This window comes from Typopeltis vanoorti, chromosome 25 (assembly GCF_054136105.1).
Source record: "Typopeltis vanoorti isolate ZY-2024b chromosome 25, IOZ_Tvanoo_1.0, whole genome shotgun sequence".
Classification (NCBI taxonomy): Eukaryota; Metazoa; Arthropoda; class Arachnida; order Uropygi; family Thelyphonidae; genus Typopeltis; species Typopeltis vanoorti.
In genome coordinates, this window is record NC_143573.1 from 50,343,986 (window position 1) to 50,357,933 (window position 13,948).

The 13,948-nt window shown below is 36.2% G+C and overlaps 1 protein-coding gene across 3 annotated transcripts in view; it reads left to right on the forward strand.

Moving 5' to 3' along the window:
- Nucleotides 1-728: 728 nt before the first annotated feature.
- The window catches only part of LOC150092739 (C2 domain-containing protein 5), a 615,319-nt gene continuing 602,099 nt past the window's right edge, over nt 729-13,948 (forward strand). For 2 of the 3 annotated variants that reach the window (XM_090414826.1, XM_090414824.1), the window contains exons 1-2: nt 1,009-1,132; nt 3,614-3,703. In XM_090414826.1, coding sequence (XP_090270952.1) covers nt 1,106-1,132; nt 3,614-3,703 — 117 coding nt within the window. In that variant the 5' untranslated portion in view covers nt 1,009-1,105. Of the gene's footprint in view, nt 858-1,008; nt 1,133-3,613; nt 3,704-13,948 lie in introns of those variants that run through there. The other variant, XM_090414825.1, reaches the window with a different exon arrangement.

A 13,948-nucleotide genomic window follows, 5' to 3' on the forward strand; every position in this document is an offset into this window, starting at 1 on the left:
ACATAGAATGTTATTATTATTATTTTAAATAGAATTATATTTTAATAATTGCAACGATTACAGAGGAAACGTACTGATGTACTTCCTATGCACGTGCGAACACACACACACACACACACACACACGCATGCACGAGTTTATTTGGGGGAAGAAAGAAAGAAAAAAATGATTCACAGGACGCCTTGAGTGGGAAACTAGTCTCGGAGGCGCCCACATATCAATTAGAAAACTGAATCAAGTAATATCATTAGACTAAGCTTAAAAAAGCGCAGTTGATTGATTCTTTTCCTTCAAGATGTGTTGAGTATTTCATGAGTCCATCTTCTCCACTCTTCTCTTAATAAAGTCTTTCTTGAAAGATCTTGAAAGCTGCTGATCTTAGCAGCTTTCTTAATACTGGTGATCCAGCCTATCCTTGGTCGGCCTTTGTCCGTTTGGTGGTTTTCCGTCCCTGTAAGGTAATCTTTGTTAATTCATTCTGTTTACATGCTCATACTATTTTAATTATTTTTTTATTTAGTTTGTCTAATATTAGGTCCTTGTAATTTAGTTCATCCCTCACTATTTGATTGGTCTTTTTCTGAGTCCATTTAGTGCAGTTAAAAAAAGTTAGAAAGCACAGTTACCTCTCTGAAAATTGAAACTTTGGCGCTCCACCTTTTATATAATTTTTGTAAACTTATAGTGCATGCTCGATGTTTCATCTGAAGCAGCATGGTTGTGTGTATAGTTTAGATTGTGTGCAGTTGAATTTGTCACTATTGGCTTAATATTGTTTTCGGGCAATAACATGTGCGTTTTAGTCATTCATGGAAATCTTTTAATTGGCAATTTTTGGCTTATGAAAATATAAACAGGTATGTTGACAGTTTCTCTAAGGGAAAAAATGCATTGTAGTGTACCACTTTTAAATTCGTCAACATCTGTTACTCTTGTTACGGTGTTTACGTAGTAATCACACTGTAATTACGATGAGAGTATACGTGTTGCCTCTCAGAGTTAGAGATGACAACTTTAAGTGTCATAGCGGCATGACCTAAATTTAGATCTTGGCCGAAAAGGATTTCACCTATTAGTTACATCTCTGAATGAATTCAAGTGGCTTATGAATAAATTTTCGACATTTACGAATGTAATTCTAGTGAACTTCGTTTCTATTAACTTGGGTATAATAGACATTAAACCATAAGCCCTTGTATATTATACTGTGTAATGTGCTACTAAATGTAGTACTTATTTGTGATATCATAAGTTGAACAGAAATAATAAAATCTCATAACTAAGTAAAATTGCAAACATGTACATTATTTGACACATTTACATTTATTTTTAAATTTAAATTTTAATTAAAATTTTTTTTTTAACGTTAGACATATTTGTATTTTGAGTATAGCGTTATTTCAGTCGTAGAGTAGGTTTGGTTTTGAAATTTCACTCTAAACTGAATATCCACAAGCAGATAATGTAGCAGTTTAAAAGTGTGTGTGTATGGGAGGGGGTTGTCAAGAGTGTCAGCCCTTGTATCATAAACCTTACTTTTTTTCTTTTTTTTTTTTTTACTTGTTTGGATTTCTTATAGTGTGATCAACTGATCCCAAATAAGACAAGTATTTTATGGAAATAACTCAATGTTGAAATATTGAAATTAGAAATGTTGAATTATTTTCATAAAATATTGTAGAATATTTTTTCAGATATTATAGGCTTAATTTAATGTCTTATTTTATTATTTGCAGTCTATTGATTCTATATGATGTAATGGGCACATTGATACTATTTTATATACCAATATGTTCAGTAAACTGTTGCATGCTGTTTCAATAGAAAATATGCTGTGGCACTGTTCTCCCAGAAAAATAAATTTTGTATGGCACTGAATTAGTTAAAATCATGCTGCAAGTGTTTTTTTTTTTTAAGCTAGAGTTTCAAGCCAGGTATCAGGTTATAAAATGTATATTCCATTTGGATCTTGGATGGACTCACTTGAAAATATTAAGCTGAGTTGGGTTCATCCCATGCAGGTCTAGTGGCATTGTTATTCTCTGAAGATCCTCTATAAAACATCGATTTTATAAAATGTTTTAAATTATTCATTCTTTTTGAAAGGGCCTCTGTAGCCCAGCCATGAGGATGATGGAATTGCCCCAAAGGGCTAAGTTATTATTATTACGTGACACCTCCAGGGAGTCTAAAGACTCATCGAGGGAGGGCACCTACTCTACAACCCTCCGTCTCCAGCACTCAATCCATCAACTACTACTTCTTTCATCATCTATACCAACGGCATCTACCACCACTACTAATATTTCCACAGACAACCACAAACATCCATGCCCAAGGCGGGATTCGAACTCGCAGCCTTTTGGCTGGACAGAGGATACGCTAACCACTCGGCCAACCAGGCTGGCTAAAGTTGAAAGATCTAGGTTTCAGTTTTGTCTAGAATGCAAGGTATCTAATATGAAGGTAAGTTAGCCAATCTCATATGGTATTGACAGGATTTTCCCTCGCATAAATTTGGGAGGGGAAGTGTTATCTCACAATCAGTCAAATTAATGGAAAATGCATACAATATACAGACATCATATATTGGCCTTTTCAGTCCACTCTTTTCCACACACTGCCTACTGCACAAATCATCTGCTTTTTATTGATGCAAGCCACTTTTGGGGTTTGTAAGCAGGCATATACAAATTATTATATATTTATATGTTGTAGAATGAAAGTTTTAGCAGAATCATATTGCATTGGTAATAATAGCTGTGAGATCAGTGTTTACAGCCAAGTTTACAAAAGATCAAACATTTTGCTTTCTGTGTACAACAACTCAATTTGCAAATCAAAGTGTACTCACAGAAGAATGCAATCTATGGTAATCAGTTCCCAATGATTATAAATAATTGTCTGCTCATAGCCCTCCTTTTTTTTTTTTTTTTTTAAACTTGTAGAAAATAAAATCAGTTAAGAATGTAACTTAAATGTTATTTATTAATTACCAGTATTGTGGAATTATTTCAGCAATGCTGGTAATTGAATAAAATCAATATATATCATTTCAGACATATATTGGTTTTATATGTCTGAAATGATTCACAGGCCACATCTATCCAGTGGGTCATATGTTACTATAAGTGTGTGCATGTTCATGCATATACCATATTAAAAAGAAGGAAAAAGGAGATTGAGATAGAGGTATATTTCCTACTGAAGCAAGTCTTCCAACAGTTATTCTCTAGTCAATGATATTGTCTCTTGTTGTCTGTCCTGACCAAAAATTGGAAGCATTGAGATAGGTATTAGTAGTATAAAATCCTTATGGAATTTGCAGTAACTCTTAAATTAAATTATTTAATTTAAGAGTTATATGTGTGCTCTCTGACTGCTTCATATTTCATATAAAGCAATTCAGAGAGCACACAGTTGGACATGACACTTGCATCAGAGTCCTAGTTGTTTTGGTGTAATGTGAATTATTGACTTTAAGTAAGTCTGAATTTTTATTTATTTTATTTTTTTTTTTGAGTATTAAGATAATAGTGTTTTTTTTTGGTAACATTACATATTAAATTGGTTAACACTACATCTTGAATTCACATTCTTCCACTTAACATAGATGCCAGGAAAAGTGAAAGTCCGTGTGTTAGCTGGTAGAAGCCTTCCTGTTATGGACAGGTCAGGTGATACTTGTGATGCATTTGTAGAGGTAAGAAATATATTTCTGCTCCTTGTCACATTATGTATATCAAGGTAAAAAGTATTTTTCCTTTCCTTTTACTTACATATATGCAGACATATGTACACAAATCGTATACTTTTAAACTTCACTTGTAATATGGACAGCATATACACTGGTCTTGAAATAACCGTTACATTTTTCACATTTCTATATTATTATTATTATTATTCCTGACACCTCCAAGGAGTTTGAAGACTCATCGCGGGAGGACACCTACAGCTGTCTCAACCACTACACCGAACCTCTACTATGAATCATCTCCATCAACGCCATCTACTGACCACCACAACTAGTATTTTTTGTCTGTAAATTGCGTGTGTTCTGAAGGGCCGATTTGTCTGTATGCGGGATGAAAAACCCAAGTTTCGGGAGAAAAAACTCTGCTATGAATGAATGAATGAATGAATGCATGCAACTGACTAAATGAAATATACTATATTAGAAATGAAATTTCTAACTCCATCAGTTCCCCTTAGGGAACTGATGGAGTTAGAAAGAGGCGTTGTGATAGGATGCCATGTCGCATTCTATTTGTTCGACAGATTGTAGACATATCGGGCCATCCCAGGTCAGCAATCAGTGATACTGAGATGGAAGTGCAGGGAGTTAAATGTAAGCACTACCTGCAGTGGATAACCCACCACACTCACCGAACATGACTGTAGGGTGCTACAAAGGATAATATGCAAAAACCTTCATTTACAGTTGAAACATTGAATGCCGAGTTCCAGGCATCGACTGGAGCATGAATCTGCAAAAAACATCCAAGACTGAAGCTCACAAAATGAGTTTTCATGGTAGGATAGCAATATGCAAGCCCCACATCACCCAAATCAACATGCAGCATTGTCTTCAGTGGTGCAAAGAGCATTCCAGTTGGGTGTGGAAACTTGGAAAGCTGTGTTATGGAGCAATTAATCATGCTACATTCTCTCTACCAAGTAGAGATTGACGTGTGTGAATGCAGCAGATGCCTGGTGAATGTCTTACCGGAGTGCGTAATCACACTTATGAAATTCAGAGGTGATGGTGTCATGGCATGATCCTGTTTTTCCTGGTTTGGCCTTGGACCTCTATGTTGCCATAAACATTGAACCTTGAGAGGTATCTGTGCATTTTGGACAATGCAATGCTTCCTACTTTATAACATTTCTATGGAACTGACCATTGTCTCTTTCAGCAAGACAATGAAAATGCACCGTGTCATAAGGCTGCTGCTTTAACTATGGGGCTTGTGGTCATGAATGTCACCACACTTGACTGATCTCCACAGAGCGCTGATCTCAACCCTATTGAACATCTGTGAGATGAACTGGAGCATTGGGTGAGGTTAAGGGATGCCTGCCCCACAATAGTCCAGAACCTCATTACATGCCTGCAGGAAGAATGTTATTTGTGTCCCAAATTTCCATTGATTACTGTCATATTATTGTGGAAAGTATGCCCCATAGGATTAATGCAGTCATTGCAGTGAAAGGTCCAACATCTTATTAAGCTGTTGATCCTCACACTATGGTGTCTGTTGACTTCTTTCCAAGCACTTTACATACAGACATACATTAAAGTTAAGAAAGTTTATTTGAACTATAGCATAGTCCTATTTTCCATATTTCTGAATAATGCAAAGAATTTGATTTTACTGTATCATTAGTCAGTTTATTTTTAAACTGACTGCTTTAATGAGAATTGTAATTGTATTTAGTGAGCTTGTTCAGCAAAGTACATATAGCCACTGATATATTTCCTTCTTGAAGACTATAGGTGTGATATTGGCTCTCTTTTTATTTCATAACAAAAAAAAAAATACTGCATTTTCATATGAAATTAATAAAAATCTGTAAGAGTTGTTGTTTTCTAATAATGATAAAAAAGAATGTAATATTTTTTATACCATTATTTCAGCAGTAATTTGTTTTCACATTAATTTAGCATTTCAGCATCAAGTCTAGCATTAATTCATACTTTCTGTTCTCCTCACTTTGTCATAATGATAAACATGCACAGATACAGAAATATCTTTGTGGTTAGTGTCCTGGTTTATGTAATATAAAACATATCTGTAACTGCCTCAAAATATTGGCTTTTCTCTTCTGTTCTGGACATTACCTTCTCCTGGATATTACTTCTCTAATAACGGAATCTCCATACAGGAGATTCCGTTATTAGAGGTTTGATTAATGAGGAAGGGAGAATCTATAATGTCTGCTTTCCAAGAGGGAGCAACATGATTAATTCTTTGGATATGAGAAGGAAATGAGCAAGAGAGTTAGTGGTAGCTATGGGAACAAATTATTTAGTTGGACAGAAGGAGAATGTAAGGATGGATATCAGGAGGTTATTGAAGCGGGTGAAAGATAACACCATAGTGGGAAAGGTTGTCAGTGTGTTGCTGAGTTATGATAATGATCAGTTCAGATGGAGAGCAAGAATCATGAATAGTATGCTGGCAAAGCTGTGTGAGGAGAAGAGAGTTCAGTTTGTAGATGTGTGATGTGTATTTGAGGGAAGAATAGATTTGTACAAAAGTAATGAATTATATTTGAATATCTTTTGCATGAGTAAACTGGAGAAACTGGCTGGAAGCAGGTGCAGTAAGTGAATCAAGCAAAGACATCAGAGAACGTAATAGGTGAAGTGAAAGAACAGGAGAGTGGAACAGATGAAATTGAAGTGCTTGGTACTAAAAATAGTGTTAATGTGAGAAATGAAGATAGAACGGGAATGCAAGAGGAATGGGAAGAACCAGGGTGGGCAGGGAGACACACTGCTTAGTGAGAGTGGATGTTGGAAGTGGTAGTGAAGGTGTATGTGGGGATGATCAGTGTAGGAATGGAATGCGAAGTGGGTTGAGGTGACTGAGGAGATATATTGGGTAGGTGGTGATAAAAGTGATTCACCAAGGGCAGGTGTGATGGGGAAATCATAACTAACAGTGTGCTTGTGTAGGACTGGATAGAGACCTAAAAGTGAACCTGAAAGAGGAAAATAGTGGCAATGGTTTAGAGACAGTGTGGTGTGAGATTGAGGTTGACTAGAAGAGATATTTAGTTGGATGTTGCTATAGACCAGGGAATGTGGACAGTAGTGATGAAGAAATGTATAATCAGCTTGGGTTAGTGAACAAGAGAAGGGCGATTATTATGGGTGATTATAATTATGATAGTATATATTGAAATGAAGAGATAGCATTGCAGAATAAGGAAAATGAATTTCTTCAGTTCTTGAGAGACAACTGTTTTAGGTAGTATGTGAAGGAAGATTATGAGTTTTAGATCTGACTATTTCATCAGAGGATGTGAGTATGAGTGAGGTTTTGCACTCCCTCTAGTGACAAAGAGATACTTAATAGCATCAATCTGTGAATGTATTCGGAAGGTCAAAAGACTGAATAAGATAGATATCGAGTGGATGAATGATGGGATTATGCATGAAATCTGGAAGAAGAAGAAGAAGGCACTTTGGAGACATCACAAGATGAATAATGATAATAATCAGCTACACAAAGAGTATAAAACCAGGCCACATTTGACTTAGTTGGTAAGGACAGCAAAAGTGCAGCGCATGCAAAAATTATCAAATCATGCCAAGAAAAGCTCTAGGGAATTTTTTAGATATGTGACAAGCAGAAAGAAGAATATTTATGGTAGGATGATAATAATGGATAAAAGTGATAGATTGGTAACTACTGCACAGGACATACTTGAGGTATTCAGTGAGCATTCCATCAGTGTCTTTCATCTTCAGTCTGGAATCAGAAGCACAAGTGTAGAAAATGAAATAAGAGAAGACTTACTGGTGAGCAAGCAAGAGATACAGGAGGAGCTAAGAAGCTAGATGTAAATAAGGCAATAGGTGTGTCTTAAGGGAATGTTCCAGAAAGTTAGCATTAGCCTTGACCTACCTGTTTATGAAGATTCTTGCAACAGCACAAGTCCCAAAGGAGTGGAAGGAAGATAAAATTGTTCCACTTCACAAAAGTGGTGATAAGGTGACGATACAAAAGTGGATTGATAACTGCAGTATTGCTGAGGTTTGTTAAAGGGAGGTCATCTTTTACCAGCTTATTCACGATAACCAGGTGATGACTGCATTGGACAAGGGAGATGCATACTTAGATTATGCATAGGATTTTGAGAGATTTCCTCACCAAAAGTTGATAACTGAACTGGCGCAGATTGGATTGGATGATATATTATTGAGTTGATTAGGCAACTGGCTCTCAGATAGGTATTAGCAAGTTATGTATAGGGTTCAGTATCCTGGAAGAAGAAAATCACTAGTGGTGTGCCTCAGGAGTCTGTTTGGGGCCAATTATTATTTAATTTGTATATTAATGATATTGGGATGACTTTAACTGGTGATATATAACTGTTTGCAGATGATGCAAACTAGGGAGAGTGATGAGGAATCATGCAGATGTTGTGGCTTACAAGAGAACATGAAAAGATTGTATGAGTGGGCAGCAGAATGGAACTGTCAGTTCAATGTTTCAAAGTGTAAGGTTCTGAAATTTGGTAGAGAACAATTGATGCAAAGTATACATTTAGTGAGAAATTTTGGAGGATGTTGAAGAGAGGAGAGACAAAACCTGTGCACAATAATCCATACGAGGCCTGATCAAGGCCTTATAATGGAACCAGAACCTCTTTATTTCTGCATTAAGTTACTCTGCATCACTGCCACAATTTGATACAATGACTTCACAACTTGTGCATTGTGACCTCTGCACAAGGATCTGAAGTTCAGAGGTCACATTGTACAAGTTGTGAAGTCATTTTATCAGATTGTGGCAGTGATGCAAAGTAACTTAATGTGCAGAAATAGAGGGGTTCTGGTTCCATTGTATAAGGCCTTGATCAGCTTCATATGGATTATTGTGCACAGATTTTTGTCTCCTAGTTTTCATGTGGTCATGAGGATATGTTGGAAACAGTCCAGAGAAGATTGAATAAGGTGGTAACTGGTCTGAGATGTGGGATATGAAAACAGATTGAGGGAATGTTGTTTACAAAATCTTTTGAATAGGAGGAAAAGAGGAGTTATGATTGAGACATTTAAGTTGAGAAAAGGTTGTTGCCAGGTTAATGTGTAAGAAATTTTTCATAAATTTGGAGAAGGGGATAGAACAAGTGGAGAACATCCCCTTGTTTGCTGTATAAGGAGGGTGTGAGCAGGTGCTTTATCTGGATAGTAATTGGCAAGTGGAATCTATTCCCTGACATTGTGGTGATTGTGGATACATGGAATGAGTTTAAATTATGGTTTGATAGGCTTTGTGTGTTACAGTGCATACCTCCCACAATGAGTCTTTGACTCAATAGAGGTCTGGTATTAATATTAATAATTTCAAATTGCCACATTTGCTTTTCACAGGCTTGATATGTGAATTATCTTCATTATTATTTTTTATATGTAAATGTTTCAAAAATGAACTGAACTTTTATTTTGATTCCTTAGTATACATATTTATCTTTTCTTTTCATGTTAAAACATGTTTAGATTATCATACCAAGAATCGTGGTAGATCCTTAGTTCTTTTGCTTATTGGTTAGAACATATACAATATGTTCTTTTTAGTTGGTCATAATGATAGACATGCACACATGCAGAACTATCTTTATGGTTGGGTCCTGATTTATGTAATATAAAACAAAACTGTCTCAGCATATTGGTTTTTCTCTTCTGTTCTGGATCTTATTTTTTGCCTTAACAGTGCTTTACCTCTATAAATCAGAGATCCATTCCAGTTTGGAATAACTGTTCTGAAGGATCTTTTCCTTGTTCCTGCCTCTTTACATAGTCTGACTTTTTACTTGCTGATTTTCATACCAAATTTGTTACAGCACTTACTTATATTCAGTTTAGTTTGGGACTGCTGCAGACTTGGTGGCATTTGGCCATCTAGGTGACAGGACAACTGGATGACAGCCAACAATGCAACAGGATAGATGGGCAACGGGTTTACTGACTAGGTGATTAATCCAGTTAGGTCCAAGTTTCAAAAGACTTAATTATGGATAATATAATATTCTTCTGATGGAAAATAATATAAAATAATTATAAATGTTTAGTTCGATCTAAATTTAAAAAGTAGTAATAACAACACTTTGCTTATCGGAGGCCTGATGCCGACTTAAAAAGTTTCATGTTTGGTCACTAGAGTAAGTTTCCAGACTATGTAAAAATACCATGATATGTATAATAAACCTTGTTATATATATATATAAAAAATTAAAAATAGAAAAAAAAATCTTTAGTTCACCTGCAGTACAACTGTGGTAAAATGAAATAAACCTTGTTATACATATGAAACAAAATTGTACCCCAAACTCTTTAGTCAGATTAGACTTTCACTATTATCTATTCACACTCTGCAACAACATTCTTCATTCACTCATTTTTTGCAGTCTTTTTGCATAGGTTATTACACTGGGTTAGCTTTATATTAGGAGTACCTACCTGATAAGGTGTTGGTCCACCTCTCTATTAAATCACTGGTCACAGACACCTAGGATCAAATTCCACAAGGTGTCGAACATCCTCCATGCGTAATGCGACCCATGTCCACTGCAGCAACTCCATCAGTCCACACTCATTCCATGGAGGAGGATCAGAAGTTCTCACATCCTGTTCTAGCATATCCCACACATGTTCAATTGGGTTACAGTCAGTGGAGTTTGGAGGCCAAGGCAATGTGGAAAATTCATTGTCACGTTCTTCCAAGCACTCAGTAGTTTGTACAAGCTCGATGACAAGGTGCATTGTACAGATGAAAGATGGCACTGTGGTCTGGGTAGACCTCCTGCAGATATGGATGGAGATGGTAGGCTTACAGGTTCCTTTAACATTCATCAATCAGTGTTTGTGGGATGATAACCAACAGACATAGGGCATGCCAGGAAACAGCTCCCCCAGACCATAACACCACCTCCACCGGCCTATTAAACCGCAACTGTTCAACTAGGGGATAGGGCTTCATGCTGTTTATGCCAAATGCAACTCTGGCCATCAGCATGGTGCAGCAGGAAATGGGACTCATCACTCCAGACAATCTTCTTCCACCTGTTAAGGTTCCATTGGCAATGTTCCTTTGTTCATGCAAGGTGTTGTTTGCGATGCCTGGCCATCATGATGGATATCCTTGTTGGTCTCCGGTTGTGGAAACCCCCAGACAAAGCAAGGTACAGTATATGGTGCTTGTGAAAATGGGTCGAACTGCCCTGCTGTTGTACTGGTGGGTGAACTGTGTGATTTGCGCATCACTGCTGAGATACCAGTCATGACACTAGACAGTCACCTCTAGGATCAACCACATGTGGCTGACCAACATTAGGCTACTGTATCAAAGGTTTACCAGTTCTGGTACACCCTTCATACAGTAGTATGGGAGCAACCAGCAAGTGACTGTTTCCAAAATACTGGTGCCTGTCCTCCGGGCCCCAACTGTCTACTTGCGGTCAAATTGGTTTACGTTGCCATGTCTCCCCATTACTAGCAAATGTTTACTGATTACGTACAGAGGATAGGTGTGCCCATTTATAGTAGCTGCACATGACCTTGATATCACATGGTACTTAAAGGATAGTCATGGGAAAAGAGAGCTGTGTTAAATCTGATAAAATTTATGCAAGATAGAGGTGAGAGTAAGGCCACAAAAGTTAGAATTGTCAAATCAATCCAGTAGTGATGTATGGATGTGAAAGCTGGATTATTAAGATCAAAGACAGAAAGCAAATTGATTCATTTGAATTATGGGTGTGGAGGAGATTATTAAGAATTCCATGGACTGCAAGAATGACCACTAAGAATATTTTAGAGAGTATAAAATATTCTTACTGGTCATTTTGTCTAAAACATTCTGTCTAAAAAGACAGAATGCTCCTTGGAGGCAACAATTGCTAAACAGAAGTTGATGTACTTTGGGCATATTATGCAAGCTGATGAATCGGAAAAGACGGTTATGTTGGGGAAGATTGAGGGAATTAGAAGAAGAGGAAGATCACAAAAGAGTTGGATGGACAACACAAAAGAACTTACTAACTTGAACTTACAATTGCTGTAAGAAAGGACAAGAGGCCAAGTGGGATGAAGAGCCTTTATGCACAAGATCACCAATAGTCAAAAACAACTGAATGGCACATAAAAACATACAATTGTTTTTTTTTAAAAAATAGACATTCTGCCATTTGTGCTGCAGAATGTGTATAGTACAGAAATAGCTGTATTTTGTATTCAAAGCTATATTCAATGTTTACATCGAACCTTTTGGGTGCAGGCAGCACTCAAAAAGTTCAATGTTAGCATGATTGACAATTATATATCAGTGTCAGTATAATCACTATCCTCACCTCATTGAACATATGTGATGATACACTCTAGCAAATTACCTTCTTTTGGTAGCTGTCATACTCTGATGTGTCCATCTTATTCAAAGAGGATTATTGTGATTCTTTATATTCCCTACCATCCAATCACAGTGAGCTCTGCATATACATATCAAACCTAAGAATTTTTTTTGGAAATATTTTGCTTGAATGCAGCCCTGAAAAATGTTTTTTTAAGAACTGCTGCATACAACTTGAGAGAACCCACTAATTCATAATAATAATTTTATCCCTTTCCATCAGTTTATGTGATCTTGTTCTTTAGTTTGTTTTCATTGTAATTTCATGATATCCGATATATGCTGGAAATTAGTTAACTCATTTCCAGCATTTACACAGTTTGCATATATGTCGCTAGTTGTATATGCATGTGATATTGTATATGTAAATGTTGCACACAACATTTGCTTGCCATTTGTTACTGATATGCACTGTTCCAAGAAAAGGATGTGTCCTTACATTTGTTGTGGCATTGTGTAACTTTTGCTATGTTGTCCATCTGCACATGGTATCATTTTCATAATGCACATTCAAGAAGTATTGAATAAGTTCTGTAAGAAAGTAATTAGTAAAGAAACAAAGAAGTAAGATAAGCAAAGTAAGCATGGTTCTTATTATTGACTCATTGAGAGAGGCTATAAATCATTCAAATCAGCTGTCTTAGAATAATTTTTTTTTTAATAAATAATATTTTTATTCATTGCTAAAATATTTACACATATGTATACGATAGTTATCTTCAGTATAATTTTACAAAAGTTTCCTACATTGGATTTCAGTTAATAATTTTAATAACACTCTTTGCCTCTGTATTATTTTAGGTGATGGTTATATAGTTTTTTTTTTTTTTTTAGTGAATAACTAATATAATAATAATAATTTGGGAGGCATTTCTGATTTCTTCCTCTAAGCTTTGCAGAGCTTATCTGAGGAAGATAATAGATGCTGGTGGTTTCGTGGTTATGTTTCTATACTGGTCGCAAACCAGTTTTGGTTTCACTGTTTGTTGGTGTGTTTGCTTGGAAGGCTTCAACTATATTACACAGTTTAATTTTTTTTTGCAAGTAGGGATGGATTTGGACATGGTGTGTTTGCTTGTGTCCTTGTAGTAGTGATTTTTGAGAGGGGCTTGTCATAGGTTTTTGTGTGTGTGTGTGTGTGTGTGTGTGTGAGGGAGAGAGAAACAGGAATTTCTCTAATTTTCATTCTTGCTATAATATTTATATAGCGCCTGTTTCAGCTCTCTGCATGTCCCAAGGTTTCTGTCGTTGAACGGCAGTTTGTTTATCATATCAGGTACGTAGAAGTTTTGGGTGGCTTTGCCGTAGTGATTGTTGTACTTATATGTTATGTAGTTTGTTGACTATGGTCTTGTTATCTGATATGTTGTTCTGATTACTCTATAGGTTGGGCTGTAGTAATGTTTTAACGTGACTGTGTAGTGGCATACGTGTTTCACCTTAAATATTTTGTGTTCTGTCCATTCTGCCTGCATAAGTGTGGATTGTTCCCAGAATATCAGTTTTACCATTTTATCTTGCAACCATTGTAACTTGCTGTCTGTAGTCTGTGCAGAATGCATATTATGTGATTGCGTATCTTAAAATGTTATCACATAATGCTTTATAGATTAGTATTTTTATGTGTGTTGGGGCAATGTCTTTTAATCAGTATAGTTTGCTTGCTATTATCCTAAGCTTGGTGTTCTTAGTGATCAAAGTTAGAATATGGCTGTTCTAACTTCACTTCGATGCTGATCGAAGTGAAGTCTGAGATAGCGTGTTGTTTTCACCTGTGTGATGGTTGTGGTTTTAGGTTCAGCGCTTTG